Raw genomic sequence first — 27,854 nt, forward strand, 5'->3', positions numbered from 1 at the left:
TAAGCCAGTCTACACCGGTTCAGGGACCCACAGTCCCTGCTCTGGCATGAAACTGTAAAAAGGGAAGGGGAGTGACCACTCCCATGTCCATCACCACCCCAGGGGTAGTGCCCAGTGCTCCTCCAGTATGTCCCTGGCGTTAGCCATCTTGTTTTCCAAGGTATGGGGACCCTCTGGAGATCTCTGAGTGGCCAGTGCCAGCAGGTGACGTCAGAGACCCCTCCTGATAGGTGTATACCTTGGTAAGTAGCCAATCCCCCTCTCAGGGCTATTTAGGGTCTCTCCTGTTGGTGTCTCTTCAGATTCAGTTTGCAAGACTCCTCCAAGAATCCTCTGCATCCTCTGCTTCAACTTCTGACCATCGGATCAACCACAGACTGCTCCAGGAAATGCTGTAACTGCAATAAAGTATCCAGGACAACTCCTGTGACCTGCAAATTCAGCTCCAGCTAGCATTTGCAACAGTTTCCAAAGTGTGCACGCTCTGAGGACTGCCTGTCTTCACTCTGTACCAGAAGAACCAAAGGAATCTCCCGTGGAGTGACGGAGTCACTTCCCTGCTCCTGCAGGGACCTTCTGCAACAACGACCAGTTCTCTGGGACTCCTCACATGATGACGAGCATGCTTCCTGGAACACAGGTGGTGTACCAACACGACTTAGACTATCCTAAAATCCAGCTGTCCAAGTTTGGTGTAGGTAAGAGCCTGCCTTCCCGATTTGCGACAGTACCCCTGCGCACTGCGTCATCTCAAGCTACTTGTGCTTCTGTGCACTTCTTTCAAGAATCCTTCATGCACAGTGTAGCCCAGGTCCGCAGCACTCCATCCTGCGATGCAAAACTCACTGAGTTGTTCTCCAGCAGTTTGGGACCTTCTTTTGTTGTGCTGCACCAACTGCATTTTCCATCTTCTTTGTCCCCGTGTCCTGGGACTCCCGTGGGTGCCTCCTACTCATCTGTGGGCTCTCTCCAGTGTTGGGAGCCCCCTCTGCCTCCTCAGTCCGAGCTGAGGCCCCTAGCCTCCTGGGTCCAGGCAGCGCCATTTTGACGCAAACTGCGACCTTGCTTGAACCAAGGCTTGTTGGAAGAATCCAGCGACGTAAACAGCCTGCATCCAACATCTCGATGTGGGACATCTCCTGCACCATACAGGAACCCACAGCCATCTTCTTTGGTGCTCTTCTGCAGACTTCTTCTAACCGGAGAATCCTCTTTTGCACTATCTTCTATGTTGGCAGGGGCTCCTGTCCTTCCTGGAATAGTCTGCAACTTCTGGACTTGGTCTCCTCTCTTCACAGGTCTTCAGGTCCAGGAATCCACCATTTGTTGATTGCAGTCTTGCTGGGTTCTTGCAATATCTTTTATCACAAAGTGTGTCCAGAGGAAACTTGCAGTACTTTACTCTTACTTTTCTGGGCTCTGGGGTGGAGTACTTTACGTACCTTTGGTGGTTTCTTACACTCCCAGTGCCCCGCTACACACTACACTTGCCTAGGGTGGAATTTGAGATTCACATTCCACTTTCTAAGTATATGGTTTGTGTTGACCCTAGGCCTTTAAATTCTATTGTATTTTCTGCTCTTTGCACTATTCCATGACTATTTAGTTACCTGATTTTAGTCTCTAGTGTATATATTGTCCAGAAGGAGAATTGTCTCTAAGATATTTTTGGCCTTGGGTCACTAAAATAAAGTACCTTTATTTTTGGTAACACTGAGTATTGTCTTTTATTGTGTTTAAGTACTGTGTAACTATAGTGGTATTGCAGGAGCTTTGCATGTCTCCTAGTTCAGCCTAAGCTGCTCTGCTACAGCTAACCCTAGACAGCCTAAGCTGCTAGAACACTGCCTACATTTCACTAATAAGGGATAACTGGACTTGGTATAAGGTGTAAGTACCTTAGGTACCTACTACAAACCAGATCAGCCTCCTACAATACTGTTTCTGGATTTACAATACATGCTACCCTTTCATTCCACTGAAAACCCCAGCTAGCATGCTGTGGTTGCTTAATCATGCTACAAAGGACTTGGGTTATGTCACTCCTGTGAATACTTTGTAGTATTTTTTGCTGGCATTACTGTGTTTCCATGGAGTAAGATTCTGTTGTAACTGGGCGGCCACCATCCAGTATTTAATAGTCGCTTAATAGTGGTTTGAATTGTTGGGATTCTTGGAGTTCCACAATATTTAACTGACTCACAGACCACAAGTCTTACAGGAATGCAAACACAGACTGCAAAACTATCCTTAACACTCCTTTAATCTTCTGCTGAAGGAGTAACATGCAGCTACGCGTCACTGCACCAAGACTGGAGCACAACCTCAGGGTCTCAACACCAAAACACTATTCACAGGTGGCACTTCAACCAACACCCTCTACAGCCAGGCAAAGCAGTGGAGCATCTACTAACTCAAACAACCTGAATGCGTTTAAGGGTCTCGCCAAGAGTGAGGAAAGCACTACAAAAATACTACAATACAACATTCTGCAATTGAAACTCATTAAAGGGTAAGCAAATTACGTTGATAGCAGATCAATAAATAGACCTTATCATCTCAATTAAATCCTTACGTTACTCGGCATAAGGGTCTTATTTCATCGTCAGACTTTCATACAGCCACTTGAAGGCTATGGTAGGTGCAGGCACTGGCAAATGTTCTCGGTTTGTGGAAGAATCTCCCTACTGCTCTACAGCCCTTATTCAGGTGTGCTGCAGTTTCTTCACATACATTACTACTTCGAACAGAGGTTGTCCCTGCACATAAGAAGAACATGAATGCTGTTACGAAAGAGGGTGCTGCAGGCTGGAGATCGCACCAGCGCATGGCTCGGCACACCTCGTGGCATACGACTCTAATGACTGTATGGATGTAAGTGGCTGTGAGGGCGTATTAACAGTGTTCCCTCTTCTCCTAGGTTCCTCATTCCACAATTTCTTCTCAGTGTCTTATAGTTCATTACTGCTAGATGGCCTTATTTTAGGTTTTAACCAATGTACACACTGGCAAAAAGTTGTATACAATGGATATGTTTGATTATGAGGAGTTATTTGAGTACAGTCCTGAAATTACACGAATAGGGTGATGGCTCAATATATATGCAATTTCAGTGAAGGGGAAATTTGCATGAATTTTAAAAGATGGCGATTTGTTTTGGCTGTGACCTTTGCATTTTAAATACTGAGCTGAGATTTTAGTGCTAAATTATATTAGTATTATTTATAAGGTTTAACAAAATGAATTGCAAAACTATTTATAACAAAATAAAGTAACCCTTGATAAAAGCTACACTACACAGAAAGTGGAGCGTCACATTCTAGTTGGCTGGTGAAGTTCTATTGCATCACAAGCTTCAGAGTTTCTGAAAGAAGACCTTTATTGCCAATTAGTGCCCGCAGGCTAAACATGTGGATTGGTCAGCCCAACCTGAACATTTAACTGCATGTGCTAACAGAAATGTGATTCTCGCTCGTTGACAGCTAATAAACTTTCAAATCCAACACCTATGTATTTGTATTCGAGAGTACAAGAGGCAAGATGTCTGGGCTGTAGGGGAAGGTTGTCGACTCCGAGTGTCTCCTAGCTGGGCTGTGGACCTACAGGACTTGCCATCTGCAATCTGTTCATTGTATCTGGACAGCCCAGCTCTATAGCCGTGGTGTAGCTGCTGGAAGGCTGCAGCTTACTGACGCACTTGTGTCTGCCCACTACCTAGAGAGGTCTGGATTGCTTGTCTTGGTTCCCCTCCAAACACACAAGCAGAGATCTCCTGGGGGGATTAAAGACATCCCGAAATCGTGAAGGACTGCAGAACGCTAGCCGATCGTGTGTTTTGAGTTAAACGCTATTTTTAGAATCAAGCAGGCCAGAACATTTCAAGGCTGAGTCCCAGGACAGTTAACCGGGCGGCCTTGGCTTCATTTCCAGAGCCCTGGAGCATATAGTGCTCGTGCAATGGAAAAAATATATCCCAATTACTGTAATAAGAAACTGCGAGCATTGGAGAAATTTCGAAGTCTCTTGGCACATTACGTTGTAGGTTCTACAGATTTTGGTATCTGCAACTAAACTCAACCAAACCCCTCTCACTTTCAAGTCTTGGGCCCACATTATAAGTTCCACAGATTTAGTTGTGGAGCAATTGTGGAGCAACTAGAAGACCAGAATCTCTGATTTCGACCAGTATCCTCATTCCGAAACCTAAATCCTGGGACCAAAAGTTTTTCCGCCATAATGGGGCTAATAGGCAGACCCCACAATACCTATTTCGATACTGCATGTTTTTCCCCATTTCGCACAAATGTGATCAACTGCTTGTGGCAGGATATGTGTTGAGGGCTGGTTGCAGGTCTAAGGTTGCCTTGAGTATGGGGAGAGGTCACAGCAGGTGAGGGAAATGCACCTACTGCACCTCATGTCGCCCTTAGAGCGAGATCAGGGACCTGGAACAGAAGCTGCCTGTAGGCCCTGCAGCACATCTCTAAAATCCACGATTATCTGTCTTAAACCCTCCTAGATGGGCGAGTGACCTTGTCAGCTGCACCCTTTTTACCTTATTACACACAAGAGACACTTGTTGGTGCACAACGGCTGCAGTTTAGTCACATAGAACAAGGATCATAAACAACACAATCACTTATCAACTCAATCTCCCTGCATAGTCCATATTTATCTGTTATTGTTGACACTAGGTTCTGGTGTCCATCTTGCCTCGCCTGCACTTCCGGACTCGCCGTGAGCGACAGCATCTGGCACTTAGGTGGCTTCTATGCTTCTCCTTGCTGCCGAAATCCGTGTGGGCAGCCCCTGTGCCTAGCACATGTCCGCCCTAAGCTGACCCCTTACTGACCACTTGCTTGCTCCCAGTGCCCCTGCCATGAGGCATGTCAAGGACACATACTTAAGCGGCTCCTCTTTTAAGGTTATTGCGCTCCTCCTAGCTGTTCTTCTGTGCTGTCTCTGCCCATGCCCCAACTGAAACCGCAGCTGCGACTTACATGTAACTGGTGTGGGTGGGTGGGCCAATTTGCAAGAGCACACCGCACAGTGTAGGGCTGTGCCGTATCTCTCCCTTTAATCCTGCAGTCAAACAAAGGCCCTTCTTGTGATTGGGCCCTTTAAACATCACCGGCCAATCACTGGTGTGCGCTAGCTTGGAGGCCTTCCCACCTCTTGGGTCCCTGCCCTCGGAAGGCATTCAACATGGGCCTCTCACAGGTCCTCCCCGGCCCGAGGCTCTAACTTCTGGACTCGACAATTACGTACCCGAAAATACCAGGAAGCTAAGAATTATAGGAGCGTTATCCACTCTATGGATAGCGACTCTGGCCACAGGCAATGAAGGCCAAAGGTTAAAAAAAAAAAAAAGGAAAAAAAACACTCATGCGTGCTGGCCAATCATAAAACTCTTCTGTCCCCATAAGGCTTCTTAGATTGTTTATTGCGATAAACTGACTTGATTTCTGAAAAGAAGCTCAAAAAGGATGGAGAATGACCTAAACAAGATGCCTGAAAAGAAATTATTTTGTTATCCTACAATTCTTCAGTCTTTCAATAAATAAAGGCATTGATACAAAACATACAAATTGGCCCCAGATCGAGGAGGCCATGACAGTGCGAGGAAAGTTGATGCTGTTTTTTTTTTAACAAAGATAGTATAAATATTTATATTCACTATAAATGCTTTTGGTGTGTTGTTACTTTCATGTGATAATATGAAAGCTCTGCATTGCTTTTAATGTAGTATCACAATGAGGACTTGGGGCCATGTGTACGAAGTCTGAATTGGCCAAATAATATGACATATGTTCAAAGCACAAACTGCGATTTGGTAACGTATTACCGAATCACAATTTGTGTTTATGATTCCATATTTGGAAGGGGCGTGTTTTGGGCATCCCTTCTAAATATCAAATCTGAATGGGATGTATTAATGTTTTGCAACCAATTTCTGGTGGCAGAATGTTAATACTTTACCAACTTCTTGAATAAGGTGGTAAACCATTTGCAAGGTCCCTCAAAGTAATGGAGAGCAATGTTTAGCATTATTCTGCATCAAGGGAAGGTTCAATGGACGGCACACAGCCATTCCCATGCAACCACCCATGGTTTTTGATACCAAACCTGACCTACTAATAAAAGTAGACAGGGTTGTGAGCCAAAAATAATGCCCATTTGAAGCAGGCTTTAAAAGGGAGAAATGCTTTTATTTCCTCTCATTTTTCCCACTTTGCAAGTGTGCTGCAGTGTACAGCACAAATTTGAAGTGGGATACGTTTTGAAGTTAGTCTAAGCATAGGAATTTGTACTGGAAGGATGTCCTTCCAAGACAAACCCTAAGCAAAACTCATGCAGACACCCTTGCTCTATAGTGCAAAGCTGTGTGTGAGGAGCCCGGTACTGCAAGAGTGTGAATTTTCTAATACTTTTTATTAATGATTTCAATGTAATAATCATATAAGTGAATTAACATGTGAAAACGGGTGACTTTTGAAAATGGTTACCATAGTATATTTCTGTTGTTTGACTAGGCAAAAGTCTAGCTAAAGTTGTGGTTATTTTCCGTGGTTTAATTTTTATATAAAAGAGTGTGCTAAATAGCTCAATAATTGTGAACACAGCTACCCCTAGCGGGTTGCTGCACCATGTCTTACAAGGTCAGATTTATAAAATCATATTACGAGTTGAATGTTCTATTGTTTGAAATTGCCACTAATACATGGTTTCTTCCTCGAGGATGGTAGTAAATGTTTCAACTTGAGAAAGTTCTTCCTGAGAAGAGAAGTTTAGACGAGACGGAACAATGGAGTCACAGACGAGACGAAGAGGGAAAGTTACTGTTATGAATGTGTCCTGGTTATTATTGATGTCATTGCATTTTAGGTTATCAATTAGAGCGACTATTGGTTGAATCGTAAACCACCCCATGTACTGACCAATCACAGACTTTTTGAAGATTAGTATAACAATCTGGGTAGGAACCTGGTCAGGAAGAGAGAAGAGTGAGACACTCTAGGGAGGGATTCTGTGATTCTTAGTTCGAGTTCCTGATGGTTCGAGTCTTATTAGCGGTGTCGGGTTAGCTATTGATAGGCCTGATTCTCTGAAGACTTACCTGATGGTGTCCCTTTGCTGAAGTAGACTGCCTGTTGTTGTTCTATGGGTAATGTATGAAATCACATTGATATATGTGTCTCTTTTGCTTTGCAGGTACCGGCTGCAACATATAGTTTAAATGCTGCATAATAACAATGTTTTTAATAACCCGAGTTAGTGTGTTTTTCTAAATTTGTGTTTCTAAATTCTTTTACATGAAATCCAACATGTTGATGCTAATTGGTGGTTAGTGAGGGAAATAACTTTCAAATGCTCAAGATTCATATTGACAATCTTTGATTGTTTGTACTAATGTATACTTTATCTTTATTGCCAATTCTGGTGTTATTAATAGGTGTTATGATACTGGAGATTATTTGCTTGACTGTTTTGATTAAACTCAGATATATAAGACGTTCTAATCAGCCACTATTAATTCTATATGCTTATCATTTGTGTTTGAGAGTTATTTTTGTGACATTAGCATTGTTAATCTAGGGAAATAACTTCATAATTCTTTTTAATAAACTGGTGTGGATTTTGTTTGAGGTTAAAAATTCTGAAAATATTAATTAATGTTAATAGTCACACTGCTCATTGATGACATTCCCTGCTCCTTTGTTGCGTCAATCCATTGACCTCTTGTGCAGAATCCACTATTCAGTTTTAGGTAATAGCTAGGATTTTGTGGCGCTGCAGCAGTGCACATGGCACTAGGCACAGAGAAGGACAGTGGTATATCTCTGTGAATATGGCGCTTTCCTGCTCTCTCCTTGTCACGCAACACAGCACAACTTTGATTGCTGTAATGCATAACACTTTTCATAATCTGAGCCTAAAAATGTTATTTAAAGCGCTCAGTCATGCATCATGTCTACTTCAATCTGCATAAAACTCAAATGAATAAAGTAATTGAATACATGTATACAGCAAATAATGTTTTTACCACATGCACTTGATCATACCCGTCTCTCTTTCTCTTCTCTATGTCTGAAAATGTGTGGATTTCCCCAAGGCAATGCTTCCTGAGAACAATGTCTAATAAATCTGTACCTTTGTATTTTATGCCACTATGAAACCAGATTGAAGATGGTATGAGGATCTTTATAAAACTGGAAACATTATCCAACCTGGACATCTAGCATCCATCACTTCAAAGTTGTGCTTTCAAGAAACAACTTAAGAATGAAAAGGATATGACACCTAGGGATAGCTGTACTATTATTCAGTTTGCAAATAATGGTCGCAAAAAGTGCACCAACGTTTTGTGATTGGAATCATATTTTGCAAATCAACCTATGTACTAAGAGGTCAGGTCATAAAATTTGAACTTGCAAGGGCCGGCAGAATGACCCGTCTAATTAATATTCATTAGGTAGGTCACAGTTTGTGAATCCCTTTAATAGGCTGCAATCACAGGAATGGTGACCCTTGACGGTAGCAGGCCACCATTTGCAGGTGTCACAGAGCAGAGCTTCACATCAAGTGCCTTCACGCCGGTGACCTCCTCTTCCAGTTTCTGGATAGTATACTGATGGTGTGCTGAACTTTTCTAGTGATGAAACCAAAGAATTTAAAAATCCTCCATATAATATAAACAAAATTGAGGACCATTATCTGAAAGAATTTAACTGGGAAAACTCCCTATTTTGAACACATCCTCTAAAAACTTGATAAACCCCAAAGATATGTCAGGCACTCATACAACCTCCACCCACCTTGAATACAAATCTAGCAGCACTATTAAATAAGGAGTATGATGCTATCCCCTCAATGGACCAAAAATATCTAAAATGTACCTGTCGTGGAGCCAAAATCTTGACTTTATTCATGCACTGTAAACACCCTCTGGCAGACTGTTGTAACTCAATGTCTATTCCAGGCCACCAAAAATCAGCTTGAAATATTTATTTAGTCTTAACTATTCCCACATGATCTACATGAGCGTAGCCACAAGTCGGCTCCTAAGACCTACTGGAGGAACCAGTCTAGTTCCTCTCAACAGCATGCCCCGATCCAAAAATAACCTGTCTCTCAAAAAAGACCACGGCTTGTACAACAAACCAACTTTATCAGACTGAGCATCTCTTATCACATCCACAAAAATAAGATCTTTCTCTATTTCACCATTCACAATTCTTCAGATGTTGCTTCCAGTTACCTCATACACATCCACCTCTCCATCACTGAACTCAGCTTGAACAACATTCTTTTCTGAACCAGACACCAACCAAGAAAAACAATCCATATATACATTTTTAACACCTGGTATGTATACTATCATACAAATAAATTCTTGAACTGCAATCACCCACTTTCTTATCCTTGATGAGATGGAATCCAGACCCTTCCACATGAACACCTCCTTCAGAAGATCCAGAACAGCTATTATTGGCGATCTACCTATTCTCTTAGGTGAAGCTCCCAGCATTCCAATACTATGATACAATAGATAGCATTTCCTTTGCTGGAGTAAAGAATGATATTACAACACAATTACCTTCCGTTTAAGAACACACCTTTTAATTGTTGCTCCGTTGTCCAGTTTGGGAACTTCCTCTGGATGTTGGTAATCATATCCTTAAGTATTCCCGTTGTTTGTGAAATATGTTTTTTGCTGTTCCATTCCCCTTCAACGGTATGGTATCGCTTGTCCACCTGATGCAAAGCAAGGCAAACCTCATGTTAAAGTAATACATTATTTTGCTCTTTAAAGATTGCTTTTGAGTGAACACAACCCTTATGGGGAAAAGCACTTGCTGCAGGAGACTTGATGAACATTAACTTAGACAGGAGATGTCCAAAGTAGGACTAGGAGGAATATTACAATGGGGTACCCACAGCACAATCGACTTTTGTGCCCAATGTTTGCAAGGAGCGACATACTTTATCCCACCCCCATGTCTTATTACAGATTAGTCAGCGAAGGCAACAAAAAATATACAAACGGCACACTGGTTGTGGACCACTGGTGAAATGGGGTAGCTCTTGGAAGGGAGGTAAGGAAGTCGCAGAATCCGTCAAGCTTCACAGTACAAGCAGGTGCAGTGAAACACTCCATCCACTTGCAAGGAGAGCCCTGTCCCGCCTTGAAAATGAGGCAGATTCAGAGCGGTGGAACATGGAACCCACTTTCAAACTGCGCTTTCACTGACATACTGTGAAAACAGAGGCGAAAACTGTCAGGGTTGGTGCTTACACTGGTGAGAGCGCATTTTTCCATAATAGGCTGCAGCATCTCAGTCGGACACGCCCACTTAACCGTGGATCAGGCTGGGACATTGTGCCCAATACCTGGTAAGGCCTCAGGAGCGGGGATTCCAGTCAGATGTCCAGGATAACCACTGACTGGGTGAATGATTCACATTTAGAGTGATCCTGCTGAAATGTGTAACGTGGCGCTATTTGAAACCAGCATGGCGTTGGCCTTCCTGGACCGAGGGTGCACACATGAGGTCGGCTATTGTAGTGTACATGATACTGAGGTTCGAAACCAACCTTGTTCACAATACCGATTGCTGCTTGTGACAGCGACCCCTCAATAGCTTGAATCCTACACACACAGGCCATGGCTGCCTACCCTTTCATTTCAAATACTCCTGTTCGTATTTGCAACAACTTTTGTCTGAGCTATTTCACAAAGAGTATCCTCTGCTACACAACACTACAGTTATGCTCCTGATGTTTAATGAATAAAGGGTGACAAAGTGAAATTCACTGTGTAGTTTGTTACATAAGGTTAGTTTTACCTGCTTTTAGTACTTGGTGAGGACTCCATAAAGGACAGACATCTATTAATCTGTTAAACCAATTCTAAATGGGTGTACTTTCCTTTTTGCATCAATGCACATTTAACCTCCTTGAACTTTTCTAAGCTTCTTAAAACCCACTTTTACAATCTGTTTAAGCTCTTTCCAGCTTTCATTTTCCTAGTTTATAAATTAATTGTCAATCACCTTTGTGAACACCACGTGACCTTTTTGGGTACCTGTTGCTCTCTACCAAAATCTCACTGACCTCTATACGCACCGAAATGAATGGCCTCCGCATCTCTCTGAGTCCCGGGGCAATACGAGGGGCCTCAGTGGGTCTGAATTTGCACTGATATTCACATTTACCTGCACCAAGCATTCTGGAAAGGTTCCAGTGAACCTCTTGTGAAGTTTCAGTCACCTTTCCTGTAGAAAAGGACCCAGCAGTCATGGGCTGATGTTCAGAAACTATCAGTCGTTAATGTTGGACTGTGGCAGCAAACAGAAGTGTTCGTATCCAGACTGCTGTCAATGAAATATAAATCCTTCGAGTTTACAGTCACACAAAATACACCGTCAGCTGTAAAGTACGGAAACAGATCAAAATAACACCCCTAATGTTCACATTTTTTATCTTCTGCGTGTATACATTTTTAAAGAATAACCATGCCTGTCTGCCAACCCATTCGCCACAGTAAGGTTTGATGTGGTTCCTTAAACCTTATGCAATTGTTTCATGGCTACTATCAATATCTATGTTTCCACAATCACTTCCTTCCTAGATGACTGACCACACTTTTAAAAAAATGACGGACATGAAATTGTCTCACCTGACTGTAAACATAACATGTCACGAGAGTGCTATAAAAAAAGAAAGCCTTTTTCTACCTACCCTCCAAGGACCATAACCAGCACTCCTGTCAACGTCAGAATGCCCTATCCTCATGCAATCCAGATATGAACTGGAAACCAGAAATATTATGGGTAGGTTATCTATCCGCTATTGTCAGATTAGTTACATCACAAAGGGTGCAAACCTGCCAAGAGGAACGGAAGCAGCAATAGACAGAGTAGCTATTGCCTCTCTTGGATATCACCAAATCACAGATCTGGTCTTCTATTTCTTCACCCTTCTTCTCTATCTCAATTAATGTTTCTTCTCACACTTCGGAACTTTTCTCTTTTTCTCTAATTCCACATGTTCCTGTTCTCCTTCTAAGCATAAACACTGCCTTTGCTATGTATGCTTCTATGTTCAGCTCCGAGGCTAAATGTTCACTGAATTGTTTGGTTCACTGTCAAGCATTTGGAATCTATTCATGCAGCACGTATTTTGCATGGAGAGGCAGATGTTGCCAAGATTTTTGTGGGAATTTCCATTAGGCAGGACCTGTGATTGATGCCGTGTCTTACATGTCATATCCTATTTATGAGCAGAACTTTGATTTTTATTTCTGTTTTGTTGTAAGGCTTTATCTTCGTTTAAGCTTGAGTCCAGATGCATGGCAGTGGACGTTCTAGGGTACTAAAGGAACCCTCTGGACTATCGAGACAATAAAAGCCAATCCACTTTCCCCCAGAGTGCAATACTTTTCACGGAAAGATATTGGCACTTCTGAATAGTAAACAGGTACTCTGGGGGGTGAGTACGTGCATCTCTATATTTCTATTTCAAGTACTGTTGTGAACATGGTGATCTTCCTCAAAAATTATTTTTATCCCCAAATATAAGGGGACAGAATTCATCACTATACCTCTCCTCTTAAATGTTGGAAAAATAAACTTTAAATGAATCATTCATCTCGTGTTGTTAAAAATCCATATTATTATTTTGTTTTTGATCACTGAACTGTTGCAAGCTCCAAAAAGAACAAGCACTGGCAAAGCCAATAGGATGCACCTGTTCAAGAGCTATTGGCTTTGCAATGTGTTTTAGCCATATCGTACACCAGCGAGGCTCCCGTTCATCATGACTAAAAGTTATTGACGTAGAGGAGAGTGGTGTGGAGTGAAGTGTCCTAAAGTGGAGTGGAGTGGGGTAGAGGGGAGCAGGTGGTTCTGGAGTGTCATACAGTCTTGAGGAGTTGAGTGGAGTGTTGTGAAGTAGAGTAGAGTGGTGAGAAGTACAGGCGAGTGTTGTGAAGTGGTTCTGGAGTGTCATACAGTGTTGAGGAGTAGAGTGGAGTGTTGTGAAGTAAAGTAGAGTAGAGTGGTGAGAAGTACAGGTGAGTGTTGTGAAGTGGTTCTGGAGTGTCAAACAGTGTTGAGGAGTTGAGTGGAGTGTCATGAAGTAAAGTAGAGTGGTGAGAAGTACAGGTGAGTGTTGTGAAGTGGTTCTGGAGTGTCATACAGTGTTGAGGAGTTGAGTGGAGTGTCATGAAGTAAAGTAGAGTGGTGAGAAGTACAGGTGAGTGTTGTGAAGTAGAGTGGAGTGTCCTGGAGTAGAGTGATGTGGAGTAGAGTAGAGTAATGTAGAATAAAGTGGAGTGGTGTAGAGTGACGTGAAGTAAAGGAGTGTAGAGTGCAGGGGCACAGAGTGGAGAAGACCGTCGTAGAGCCAACTGTCGTAGAGTGGAGCAGTGTGTCATACAGCAGAGTGAAGTATCATCGAGTGGAGTAATGTAGTGTAGAAGGGGTAGAAGGAGTCATGTAGAGTGAAGCAGTGTGTCGTAGCTTGGAGGGGGTAGAGAGGAGTAGAATGTCAGAGTGGAGTGTCATAGAGTGGAGAACAATTTCAGGAGTGGCATAGAGTGGGGTTCAGTGTTGTAGAGTGGAGTGTTGTGGAGTAGAGCTGAGTGTCGTAGAGCAGAGTGTCATGGAGTGGAGTGTCCTAGAGTGGAATGTTGTAGTGTTGAGTACAGTGCTGTAGAGTGGAGTGGAGAGTTGTAGAGTGTCATGGAGTGGAGTACAGTAGGGTGGTGTAGAGTGGAGTGTCACAGGGTGGAATGGTGTATAGTGAAGTAGAAGTAGAGTGGAGTGTCAGAGTGGAATGGCTTAGAGTGGGGAAGCACAGAGTGGGGGCACATAAGAGTGTCTGAATGTTGTGGCATGGAGTGTCCTAGAATGGCATGTCGTAGACTGGAGGGACGTAGTGTGGAGGGCGTAGACTGGAGTGGCATAGAGTGGAGTAGAATGTCGTTTAAAAAAGCTTTTAAAATTAGGTACAATAAACTTGTAGAGAGCTCAGTACCCAAAGGTGTCACGTCATTAGCAAAAAACAGAAGCTGCAGCAGAGGCAGGGAGAGCAAATGTAAATTATGAGAAAACCCTGCACTGAATGAAATGACAAAAAACTACCCCCTTTCACTTCTGCCCCCTTGGCCTACCACTGTCAGATAAAGCCTCTCACTTTGAAGTCAGAGAAAGAAAAGTAAACACACGAAGCTGCCTTGGAAGACAGAGTCTGAAATTTGACCTCTGTCTTTGAACACAAGGGATATGTGACAAGAAAATAACAAAATGTAAAAGTATGTTTACAGAAATAGAGATCATGGAACAATACAGTAGGCAGACTATGCTCAATGGGAGGGACAAAGACATGGTGGAAAGCCTAAGACAAATAATGCCAGCAAATGGAAAGTAAGCAAATATGAGTTACAAAACACAAAGCCAGTGGTAAGCAATGGGTGGAATGTATTCCCAGGGAAGCTTTCTGATTGCCCCCAAGATGTCTTCAGCAAACCACAAACCTCTGTTGTCTGGTAGGCTTTGACCTTAAAAATGGAGAGGCTGGGGGGGGGGGGGGGGGGCATAATGGCAGGTACACACCTTATAACACCCACGTTATAATTCCTGATTCCCCTTTTTTATTAGAACATTCTGCAGGCAATCGATAAAATGTTCTTTTAGCATTACAAAGCTACTGCTTGTTGTTAAATGCCCTATTTCCTGCTATGTTTTGGAAGAAGGCTGTTTAACGAGGGGTAAAGCCATCTGCATCTGAATGTATACTGTCAGGAATTAGATTAGGCAACAGGCATGGAGGGGTTGAAAGCCCTGGAGAACGTTCCTGCAGAAGCTTTGACTAGCATAAAAAACTAGACCGCTTACTCCTGGAAAGAGTGAGCTCATATCATGAGCCGTTTGAACCAATTATAGTGTAGTTCCTGCTATACCACCATTTTGTCACATAATGATAATCCCTCGACGAGTGTCACAAGTAACGCTGGTAATGTAGTTAACAGTCCAGGAGATGACCAAATTGCGATTGTTACCCTAATTTGGGTTTAGCCTCAACAGAGAAATTCAGCGGGGATCAATAGAAATTTCAGAACTATATTATAGTCCAGAGTCAGTTGCACTTCTTAGCGAAACTCCAAATCTGCAATAATGACACTTGTAAAGTAATGTACGTACTCTCTTACCTTATAATAGGCATCTTAATATTGGCTAAAATATTTATATTAAATCAAAGCCCGCTTTTGTCTAGCTGGATCCGACTGATGGCTCAATTTTCCACCGTATTTAGATCAGAAAATCATTACCCAATCAATCCATGCTGTCCTATTAATGCTCAAACAGTGAAATCAGGCTTTAGTGAATTATGAAACTCATTTCCAACACCTGACTTCTGAGGTGGTGTAGACGGATGAGCCTGTCAGTGCAGCCTTTCATCAAGGTCTCAGACAAAATCTCAAAGATTCCTTGTGGTCGGTACTAAATCAACCAACCACATTGGCAGCTCTAATCAACCTAAAGCTGCAAATGAACGCTCAGAAAAAACTTCAGAGATCCAAGGGCTGTATTTAAAATTGAAGACACTGACTTAATAAAGTCCGGGATGGCACTGGTGTTACACCTCAGGCAGAAGAACCCATGCAGATTGGGGAATAATGGGGAATAATGAAGGACCCTCTCAGCCTACGAAAAGGAAAACCGTAGGAAGACATGATTGTGTTTCAAGTGTGGAAAGACTGGACATTTGGTCCGAGCCTGCCCTCAGTTACAGGGAAACAACTCAGCTTGTCCATCTACATCACGCATGTGAAGAGTTCACAAATTACCGAGTGTGCATTACTGAATAATCACACAGATTTACTGAAAGTTATTTCTTGACGACTTTTGATAGTTATTGCCTTGGTAGATCCTTGAGCATCCGATTGCTTCATGAGAATCAATTTAAAGCAAAATGTGAAGGAAGAGAAACAAGGAATCGATGGGACTGCTGTCACTTCAGTCGCATCCCGTTTTGAAATCCTTCCTTTATTCATTCACTTCAATTTATTCAATGCTCCATTTTCCCCTTTTCTATCATCCTCTGCATTACACAGCATATGAAACATAACCCCCATATAGACTGGGATACACCAGCCATCACCTTTAACTCACCCTACCGTGATACACAGTGCTTTAAAAAAAGAGGCACTGACAATACTCAGGGACTGCTTTAGACTTTAGCTGACAAGTTACATGCAGAAGGATGCAGAAGTTGTTCCTCTAAATTATCATGAATTTATATATGTGTTGAGTGAGAAAGGGAGCAATATTCTTCCAACCCATGGACAGTATGACAGCAGAAAGGATCCATTATCTGGAGGACCCATTCTACATAGGAAGATCTATTTACTGACAGTGAAAGAGCTATGAATTGTACAACAATATCTCCTAGTGCAGGGCTTCATTCAACACTCCACCTTTCCAGCAGGGGCACCAATCTTCTTTATGGCAAAGGCAAATGGAGTATACCGGCCATGTATAAACTGTTGAGAATGAATGTGATTACTGTAAGAAACCATATCCACTACTGCTCACATCCATAGTTCTGGATTATATCACTTCTGCCAAAGTATTGTGTAAGTTGGATCTTAGAGGAGAATGTAATTTAGTACAGACATGTGAAAAGGATGAATGGAATATGACATGCAATATCCCCGTATTGGCATTTTGAATATCTGGTTGTGCCTGTCGGCTTCGGTAATAGCCCTGCAACCTTCCAGCATTTTGTCAACAAGATATTCAGAAATATTTTGGATGTGCACAAGGTGATCAGGATGACTGGAGTTAGGACAGAACAGGTGCAACTAGCCCCGAGCCCCAGATGACAACCATTACAGGCAACGCCATAATCTCATACATAGACAGTAGGACAAGATAAGAGGAGTTTATTTATACAAACCTGCATGAGTCCAAAGGCATTGCCATGGTCACCCCACCCGTCCTTCAGGGCAGCTCCGGCACGGGACTCACGTGACATAATCCCAGCAATAACGGCTGCTTGTACATTCTTCTCCCTTGCTACATCCTCGATAAGGCCCCTGTATTTTTGCACCTTGGAGAAGTCAGTCTGAGCCATCCTACGAGATGCTGCTACTCCTAGAATCAAAAATCAATATTTTATGGGGCCGAGTCCCTGATCACTCACAATCATGCATGACAAAAAAACTAATTAAACGGGGTTTATATCCAGCTGGCCGGTTATTCCTACCCACTTCCTACAATGGTTCACAGATTCTAAACACAAACCTGTGCTTTCCAACCTGTTCCCAATCAGAACAGAAACTTTGACTCGGGCAGGATCCATGGCTCCATGATTATGCTGGGCTAAGCCAACAGAAAGCGGCAAAATGGGGAGCTGCATCTCGCTTTTGAATCCAGCTTTTGGGAAAGATATTCCTTATATGACTTGAATCTATACAAGTATCACAGGACTTGGGAACTGCAGTGAGGACGGCATGAGAAACATTGCGTGAAAGAATCAAAGTTCAGGCGAAAGTGGTGGTAGGTTCACAAACTTAAGGCAACAGCAAAGGTCCTGTCAAGTTCACAAACTTGAGGAGACAAAAAGGTACTTAAAGACTCAAGTTGCAAAGGTGAAAAACAAAGTAGCTTTAGGTTTGTGACCAAAAAGTGACTTAAAAGTGCTGTCAGATTGATAAAGTAAATGCATTTAGAAGGAAGGTACTGGGAGGTTCATAAACTACAAGGACAGAAAAGATAATGTCAGCTTCATGAACTATAATGGACTATCATGGACATGGACTTATTTACTTTATAGAGGGACAGGAAGTATGGTAATTGAAACACATTGGCTGCCTAGTCAAATGAAGGCCAGATGAAAGAACAGCATTTAGTATGTGTATGGTTAATTTAACATACAACACAGACCTTGATGTATGTCAACATGGTCATATTTTGTGCAGAGAAGACACTGCAGTGCATGACTGTGGGTTAACTCCAGAAAACAGGTCTGATCATATCTAATTTAAGCCCATCGACATCAAGCCAACTTAATCATATATGTGGGATTTTTCCTCCCTCTGCAGTATTTTACAATTCATGTTAGTAGAGAATTGTTCTGCAAGTATAAGTGACTTTGCAGGGTTCTGTATCAGAGGAACTGGAAAGATATAACAACTGAAGCTTCTGCACAGTCCATAAAGCTGAACTGGGGCATTGTTTATTGTACTGTGTAAATACAGGAGCCGAGTGTGAGCGAACCCTTTCTTCCCTCCATAGACTAACGTATGAAAAAGGTATATAATATACAGGTCATCGGGGACGGGAGGGGCAAGGCAGATGGAAAGCGTACTTAGGGCCTAATGTCATGGACAGTATGAGAGCAGGGGCTGTCATAACTTGTCCTATACATTCTAATTTAATTGGAGACCAACTCATTATAACAATGGTAGGATGTAGACTAATAGGTAAGTAAGCTGTGATGAAATATGAATGTGTTGTGTCACCCTTTTACCAACTCTGTTCTTTTGAGTTATTAACAATTACTCATATCTTCTTGCAAAAGAATAGCACAGAATGGGTGCTATTTTGCTGTAAAATACAAATACGTGTTTGTACTGATTCTGGGTTTAGGGAAGGCCACTGCATCATCACCTTCATAGGAGAGATTCTAAAACCTTCACCCACACAAGCAAAGCTCAGCAGGACATATGAGCCCCACCTGCCAATTCCTTTGCTCTGAAACTTTTCAGTTCACTTTTGTAAATTAGGAAATCAGCTGGATAAGAGCTCAGTAATTTAAGTTACTTTACTAGTATGAGCTATTCACAGAATCCGAGTGTAAAGTTACTCAAAAGTGTAGACTTACATGGCTCCCTCCCTGAAACAGGGATTGGAGCCAAATTTATGGGGGTAAATTGCCACTGCCTGAAAGAAGCAATAGTAAATCATAGCACAACACAGAACAAACTACTGGTATTGCAACACCCTCCCATAGAAAGAAATAGAGATAGTGTAAAATATAAATTAATTTAATTTAATGTGAAGAAAACATCTAAAAATAGCACATACTTATCAATTAACTATAAGTTTTTTTAACCTTTTTAATGTATACATTGTTGCACATCGATTTTTATTAAACAACAAACTACTATGGATTAATTTCATACATCACTTTTAGTAACTATTAATGCATAATAACATTTTTAATTTTTTTACTATGGGTGGGAAATTATTTTTTATTTAAACTTCAGAAAAATATTTGTATTTAATTTTGTACATTTAAATAATTAAAGATTTATCTCAACATTAAGTTAATAGTGCTGTAGCCTTTTTATTTTGCTCTGTATGTAAATAAATAACATTAATTTACATTAATATGTAATGTAAAATAATTTCACTAATTTATCATAAATTTCAATAAACCTTTTTAATTTTCCCTATACTTTACCATGGAGCGATCTCCACCAATACTGTGGAGACTCCCCATGGCAAAGTAGAAGAAAATTAAAAAATGTTTATTGAACACAAAAAATATTTTCATGCTAAATGTAAATTTAAATCAATGTTATATATTTATCTTGAATGTAGAACAAAAAGTGGTACAATACTTTTAACTCAATTTGAATTAAATGGTTAATTCATTTGAATATATTAAATTGAAATTATTTTCTGGAGTTTAAAATAAAGAATAAATTCCCACATTTTTTATTTAGCATTGAAAATTATTAAAAGTGATTATTAGAATTAAGTTAATTAATTTAATTATATTTTAATAATCGTACATTATTTTACAAATTCAATATATGTATTCACTAATTCAACCAGTTGAAATACTTTATTTAATTTGACATTATTTCCCATGAGGTTTTATTTTAAGTCCATAACTCCTTTATTCTATATCACAGGGTGTTGTAGTGCAGTGGTTGGTCATATGTGGTACTTAACATTTCCCAGCTCTGAGCTGGAGTAACTTGTCACTGTTTGGGGTCTTACTTACTTTGGGCTTACTACTTTGTGGGTGGGCGCATGTCCCTCTCTAAGCCTCCCTCTATCTCTAACTCTCTCATTATTACTCAGTAAACCCCTCCAATTTAGTAGTAAGTATGTTTCTTTTTCTAGCCGCCACCATGGCACTCACACTTTTTCCAAGCAGTAAAGATAGATATCCCCCTAGAAAATATAGGAGAGGTGGAGGGGACGACTTACAACCATTGGTTTGTGAAATGAATAATGTAGCACTTTAGTAGTACAATTCTGGTGGTAAAGTACTACAAAATGGAGATTGTAAATATTCACCAATGGGTCTTCAGTTACACCCTAGCTACTGAATAAGATACTTTAATATTTTTCTATTCTTTTTACAACAGTCAACTGAATGCCAAACAGCATTCTATTTCCTTTTATTGATACAATTTTTTAATAAAAAATATTTTCATGGCAGGTTTACCACAATCAAAATGTATTCTAATATATATATATATATATATATATATATATATATATATATATATATATATATATATATATATATATATATATATATTATTTTTTTTCCCCTGCAGTTCTGGTGACATATGAAAACCACACAACGTTTTTATGGCACTATTGGACCATAATACAAGGTTACTGTTGTGATTGCTCTATAATACAGGTTAAGGTAGTTAGTTTATTAGGAAATTCGCTATTTTGATTGCTTTTTGCCCCATTTGCCAAGAAGCCCATATCACATGTCCGAAAGCCAAATATTGTGCCCAGAGTCCACTGTTCATGGCATTGGACCACGTCCCGGGCTTTTAGTCAGTGGTATCAACAATCTTTTGGATATAAGTGAAGTCTCTTTGCCAATAAGTGTGGGGGCACATGCACCACTGCACCAAACCTGGTGGGTACCGCTGAAGAGCATGTCAGTCACTTTTGGGGAAGGGGGAAAAGAGGATGAGGACAGAGGGCATGAACAAAATAAGACAAATATAGTTACAAAGCTAAAGAAGTTAAAAATAGGTATTGGAACTTTGTGGTTAGTTAGTAGGGTCAACTCATAATATGCTTTTAAAAAATTAATTTAATTTCACTGGGCAATATAGTTACCATCCAATGCCTAAAAAAACTGAAATTTCTCAAGTATAGTTTGCAACCATATTACACCCACCAGCAAAACGATGCGCTGCTCTTAATCTAACTATGGCTTGGAATCTATGAAACACAGATCTTGCTTCATCACTATTTCACGGACAGACACAACAGTATCCGCACCCTCGCGCATCCACTATCATAAGCGTAGTAAGTGGCGAATGAGACTACATTATTAACCCTAAAGTAGTGGTAGGAATGCCACTAAGACTATTGAAAAGCATGGTCACTTTAAGGCCTGGACATGCCAATGTGCCCTCTGATAAACACGGGTGAAAGTGAAGAAGACGATCCACATAAATCTGCTGCCTCCCTCTGCCCATGTAACTCCTAGGAGCTGAGGGATACTATAGCAGCACAGTGCTAGTGCTTGGTTATTCGTCGAGGTCAGGCCTGTTATTTCGAGCACAAGAGCTGGGCTCCCGGCCACTAATAGTTTTTCCAAACCTATGGTTTTCAATTGCACCAATTGCAGGATTAGCATCAGATTCCTGGAGACTATGACCAGAGAAAGAGTGAAGAACTGGAATACACATGGCTCCGAGAAACTTGATGATCACGGTGATACCTCTGAGAGGCATCATGTGTTATTTTCAGTTTATGATTTAGACTCAACATTTCTCTTCACTGGTAAACTCCTTATAAATGTACGTGTGCCTCATGGATCGAGCATCATTTATCCCTGTCTAGGGACAGTGAAGGCCCATGGTATTAGAAAGGAGACCCATTCTGACACCTGGTTTGCCAAAAGTCACATCCATGTTAACACCCATGTTACTTTCTTTTAGTCGTTGTCTGATGTACAGAGCGCTCATTTGCTTCTCCCCCAGTCTCGGGTATGCGCAGCAGGACATAATCCCAAGCTTCAAAGCTGCATCATGATACTGTCAATCAGACCTAAAAGAGTCCACCTCCAACAAACGTCTCCTAAACCTTCTGCTCTGGTCATCCTTAGGGCCAAGAAAGCCTTCAGTGTCAAGCAGCCTTCCTCTTATGGATCCTTAAAGCCACATAACTTCCTAGCCTTGTAATTAGCTAGTGACTTTACCACATTCAAGGATCAAGAATATGAAGAACGCCATAGTAAAGAATATCATACTAACTACCCTAGGATGCACTATCTCCTTCTCCCTCTCATGCTCGCTAGTATCACTTTTCTGCAGTAACCTTTCATCACAGATATTATGTATCTGGATTAGGATTCACATCCTGTTTAATGGAGCACAAAGCTTTGTCTCTGTCTTCCTGGGTCAAACCATTCCTAGGTGGGTGGTCTGTGGGGTGGAAGAGGTGACACCTGAACAAAAGTGTGTGGCCAAGAGCACAGACAAAGCAGAACACTGGCACACACATCCCTGGCACCCTGTGTGCAGATCTGCGAAGGAAGTGAAAGCCCACCAACAGTGTTTGATTGGCAGTGGGCAGTGTTGGCCCGATACACTTAACGAGTGGACATTATGGGATGCCTACAGTCACCAAGGAAACCCGAGGTACTCTACAACTTTTAGGATACCTGCATCCATTGAGTTCACCAGCTAAGGTGAGATGAACTAATTGGGTCCCTCAAACATTAAAGTATATCATTGAATATGAGTGACATGTTGGCCTGGGCCCAAGTTCTGATGGAACACGAGCCTTCTTGGCTGCTGAAATTAGATCAACAGGATAATTCTGTTATGAAACTGATTGTGCACCTGTGTAATGAATACAGTTGAGAAAAACACTTTGGGAATGTGTTGGAAGTGGCCCTTTCTGCAGGGTTATCTCCAAACTTGTTGCCTTTCTCCTCCAATTTTTCAGACCCTCTTTTGCTGGCTTTAGGACTCTGGGCACTTTACCACTGCCAATCAGTGCTAAAGAGCATGTGCTCTCTCCCCTAAATCTTGGTATAATTGGATTATACCTATTTGGCTTATTTAATTTACCTGCAAGTCCCTTGTGAAGTGGTATGCCATATACCCAGGGCCTGTAAATTAAATGCTACAAGTGAGCCTGAAGCACTGATAGCACCACCCACAAAAGTAGCCTTTCAAACTTGTCTCAGGCTTACAATGCAGTGCCTGCATGTGCGGTTTACTGCCACATTGACTTGGCAAGTCAAACTACTTGCCAAGACCTGAACTCCCTTTTACTACACCTAAATCACCCCTAAGGTAGGCCCTAGATAGCCCTATTCGCATGGTGATGTGTATGTAAAAGGAAGGACATGTATGTTTATGTGTTACATGTCCTAGTAGTGACAAACAGCCATTTCGTTTTTCACTGCTGAGTGCTGCTCCTCTGATAGGTTTGCATTGGGAATTCCCTTATAAGTGTCTAAGTGGTAATTTCACATCTATGAGAAGTGGGATGGGCATGATTGGAATTGTAGTAAGAAATCCTGCTTACTGGTGTAGGTGGTTTTTACATTACTATTTTAGTAATGCCACTTTTAGAAAAGTGGGCATTTCTCTGTGCTTATAACTCTGGTGCTTTGCAGCGTGACTCCAATCCACGTCTGGGGCAAAGTGACAGCTCCACTTTTTTGCATACTCTCCAGACAGCCATCCATCAGAAAGGGTTAGGTGTGACCGGATTACATCTGCATTCATCCACATACTGATGGTCTTCATGGGCTGGGAGAGAGGGAAGGTCATTCACACTTTACACTTGGATAGGCTGTGCCCTGTCTTCACACAAATGGAATGTTCGTCCCCTACTGATTCCTGAAGCCAGAGTAGGGGAGAAGGGAAATTCTTGGAACTGGTCAGTTCTGTCTGGAACCTTCTTCCACCTTCTAGAAGCAGGACACCTGGAGCATAAGAACAGTGCCTCTTGCCCCATGGTTTTAGAGCACTTTTGAAATTGAACCTCTGCTGGGCTGCTCAAAGGACTCATCTGGACTGCTCTTCTGTGTTTGTCCTGCTACCTTCTGCTGCTTGGTAGCATAAAGGATCCCTGAATTGCTTTTCTGCTTGTTGTCCTGCTGCGAGCTGCTCTTTGGGTGTTGGGTCCCTAGGCACTGCTGGACTGCCAGGAGGAAGTGCCATTAAGGGACTTATTGTGCTGGCCTCCCTGCCCACTGCTGCCTACTTTGTGTCCCTTCAGTGGCGCCTCACGGGAGGAAATATGGGTGGCGTGGCATGTGGGAGGGGGGATAATGTTAAAAAAAACATATATATATATGTTTTTTTTTTTAAAACGTGCCTCGCCACTCCGATCCGCTCTTCTACTAAGAACAGGTTCGCAGCCTGCCCTGCATCCAATCCTATCGCTGCTTTCAGGCTGCTGGCAGGGTACTCCTAAGCACAGTGGAAGTCTCTACCTGCTGTCTCCCACCTGGCAAGAGATAGTCTAGTGCGCATGTGTGTTTGGCCGGCCTAAGACAACTGGCCAAACATACATGCGCACTGAGGGGGATTGCTGTGGACCTTTCCTCCATTCCTGTCATTGATCATGGCCCCACCCCTTTTACAAGAAACTGATAATAAACCTAGTTTATTATTGTTTTATTATAAAAGTTTTGCTGCTGCTGGCGGGGGGTGATGTTCCTCCGACATAGTGGAGGGGCCGCCCCTGTGTCCCTTCCTGTGTTCTCCCAGGGGCCAGCATGAGATCACTGGTGTCCAAGTGCTGCCCCTGGCCCTGCAAATATAGCATTTGGGGAGCGCTATATTTGGTACTTGGCCCTGAAAGTAGCATGTGGAGAGCGCCTCATCTGGTTATTACCTTTTCCGAGCCACACTAGTGCCTCGTAGGCACTTTATCCTCCCCCCGGCCCCCATTTTAAAAAAATAAGCTCAGGGTGAGCACTCTTATCCCTACCCCAGCGCTTGTTATTTACAGGGTGCAGTTCGCGACCCACCAAACCGAGAACATCCTGCTATAATCTTTCTTCCTGCGGGACTCCTCAGAAGGCAGACACGTTGGGAGGTGACCCCAGGGGGGCCCACCACACGAGGATTGCAAGCCAGTCCCATCCCGAGAGCGTGGGAGGCGCCTGGCCAGGTGGGGTGGAGGCTTAGAAGGAGCGGACCTCATCCCTGAGGCCCACTGGTACTGCTATGGGCCTCTGCAACTGTCAGAGGCTGCTGCCCGGCCGGAAAGGATTCCTCTGTGGCTGTGCAGCTGCCGTATAACACCCAGGACACCAGGTACTGCGTCGGCAGTTGCCGTGTACCTATGCGTGCAGTTGCCAGGAATTGATTCTGCATGCGGGGGAAACCACAGGAGATTCCCTCACTATAACTCACATTGTGTGCACCCTCTTCTTCAGGGCCCGCTGGATCTGCGAGTGCGAACCCTTGCAAGGTGCAGGGCTGAGGCTGTGGATCACGGGGATGAGTGTAGTCTGGGTTACTTGTTGTTTGTGGCGCACCAGGAGGTTATCATGGAATGTCCTCCCATTAGGTATGCATATTGTTTAGTCTTGCCATAATCAGGGTAACCTGAGGTGTATTTCAGGGTACAATTGATATAAGCCTGGCCAAGGTATTCGGTACAGTTAGACCACAGTGACAACCACATTACACGTAATGTGTGCACAGAGACTCATGTGCCCTATTTTGTTTACAAGTGCACCCCTTACCTTAACTTCCCTGAAGGTAACATCTGCATCTCAGTGAGCCTACGGCTATAGCCGCAAACCCTCTTTCTCACCAGGGTTCACACAGATTATTGTAACACAGCTAATTGGGGCGTAGGGATTCACTTTGCCTATGTGGGCTCACTGTTGCTGATGGGTTTATGTTGATAGTTCATAATTATGAAGATTATGATGATCTCTGCTGATCTATGTGTTCTACCTCTAAGCTAACGGATAATTCATGCATTGGTGATATGGTATGTGTTGTTCTTTTTCTTGTTTGGTCAGTATAATGAGTACTACCTCAGTATGTGCAGAAATTATGCAGTAATTATTAATGTGTCATATTGGTCTATTTGATATGTAAAAAAATTTGTATTTTTATATACTCCTGTGTGGAGCCTCCTTTGTGGTGTATTTATTGTGTCACTGGTATGAGTGTGTTTTGCACAAACGCTTTACACACGACTTCTGGGGGTAAGCCTGACTGCTCTGTGCCAAGCTACCGGGGGTGAGCACAGTTATCTTTGGTGTGGATCTTACTTGCCCTGGCTAGAGTGGTGGATTCTGCCTGGCATAATTGCAAACACTAGCCAACCAGAAACCCATTCCAAACAGAATGCTTGCAATAAAGGCCACACTGATTTTCTGGAGAAGTGTTTATATGTTCATAATGGGACAGCATTCCCAGAAATAGGTGGACCAGAATAAGACAAATAGTGAGACGTTCACTATTATTTAAATTTTTCGCTATTTTTTAATATGATTGAGGATAAAACCATTCTGGGTATGCTTGCTTCTAAAGTCCATTTCCATTCAGTGAATGGGAAGTTACTATTGAGTAAAAACTTGCAGTCTGGTCTTTTATTCTTAGGCCAGACAGTAAACACTGCAGGTGTGCGCCAGCGTGTTCAGCTTACCTCTCTCAGTCAGTCTGTCCTGCCGCGCAGTCTGCTCTGAAGCTCCAGAGGTCTCCACTCTCATGACGTCACCTAAGGGGCACACCATGAGTTAAAAGCGTATTTCATCCGAAAGACATCACAGACATAAAAACATGAGATCTGCATTTTCACTTTTGTTTTCATCATGATTATGGGCGTGAACGGGGCGGCAAAAGAACACGTCACGTGCTCCTTCCAGTGCCAAAAGGTTTGAAGTTCCTGCTAACCATAACACTATAAACTGTATCAGTCTGGCCCTCGGCCACCACAACACACGAAAGAAGGCCTGCCACTTCACAGAGAGGAGCTGCAAATTGAGTTACACATCAGGTGCAAAAAACGCCGATCTACACGTAACATATACGAAAACAGCATTGAAGATCCACTGAGAAGTGAAACATGTCATGATATAAAGTCAAACCTCCAAGGTAGTTAAGCCTCCACCCGTGCGCAAATTATATGCAATAACATAAGCATTCTCACCCATCTGGGCTTCCTCTGTGTGCCACGCAGATCAAGTTCAAGATGCGGTGGGCAGAAAGCTCGTCAGTGGTCCTGTAAGGCCCGCTTTATATGATGGTATGCTTCGCTTTCTGTTTCAGTATGAATGTGACTGAAGTAATGTTTGAGCTCCACCCACCCGGAACAGCCTGAGCGCAAACAGAAAGCGCGAGACAGCCTCCGAAGCTCAATGCACGTGCATTGAATAGCTGTTTCCACACACTGGCTGGACCGTGTGGGCGCACTGTCAGTCACGCGGACTTCTCGAAAGATTATCGTAAACTGGAAGTTGCATAATATAAGAAAGCACTGAGAAAATTCAGTGAAATTCCTGCTAAACCTGCTGACTTTGGAGCTGGGTCGGTTCAACATCCTATGATTCTCAGCAAAACGCTTAATCTCCCTACAGATGCCAAAAATGAATGTGCCCTTGTGCGGTCCAGAACCTTCGGGTCCAGTTCGCGCTATATAAAACAACAAAAAAAAAGTTCAATGCAGGGAATAGAGGGAAGTCACCTCCTAAAACAGTCTTTTTGTCCCTAAAGCCTCACATTTGTTTTTGTCGAAAATAAATGGCTTAGACTAGTGAAAAAAAAAATGAATCCCCCCACGCCCCCCATAACATAGCAATTGTTGGCCTTGTAGAGGATTACGGGGATGCTGCCAGGAAATGCTAACCAAGACGACACT

At 42.4% G+C, this 27,854-nt stretch overlaps 1 protein-coding gene across 3 annotated transcripts in view; it reads right to left on the minus strand.

Annotated features, from left to right (window-relative positions):
- Window positions 1-27,283, minus strand: part of LOC138260398 (lysozyme g-like) — a 35,059-nt gene extending 7,776 nt beyond the window's left edge. Inside the window, exons 1-4 of one of the 3 annotated variants that reach the window (XM_069208839.1) lie at window positions 27,147-27,283; window positions 26,643-26,714; window positions 16,966-17,162; window positions 9,618-9,756 (exon numbers count right to left, since the gene is read on the minus strand). In XM_069208839.1, coding sequence (XP_069064940.1) covers window positions 9,618-9,756; window positions 16,966-17,162; window positions 26,643-26,714; window positions 27,147-27,150 — 412 coding nt within the window. In that variant the 5' untranslated portion in view covers window positions 27,151-27,283. Of the gene's footprint in view, window positions 1-9,598; window positions 9,757-16,965; window positions 17,163-26,642; window positions 26,731-27,146 lie in introns of those variants that run through there. The other 2 variants (XM_069208840.1, XM_069208838.1) reach the window with 2 other exon arrangements.
- Between the last annotated feature and the right edge of the window lie 571 nt (window positions 27,284-27,854).

This window comes from Pleurodeles waltl, chromosome 9, assembly GCF_031143425.1.
Source record: "Pleurodeles waltl isolate 20211129_DDA chromosome 9, aPleWal1.hap1.20221129, whole genome shotgun sequence".
NCBI classification, from domain to species: domain Eukaryota; kingdom Metazoa; phylum Chordata; class Amphibia; order Caudata; family Salamandridae; genus Pleurodeles; species Pleurodeles waltl.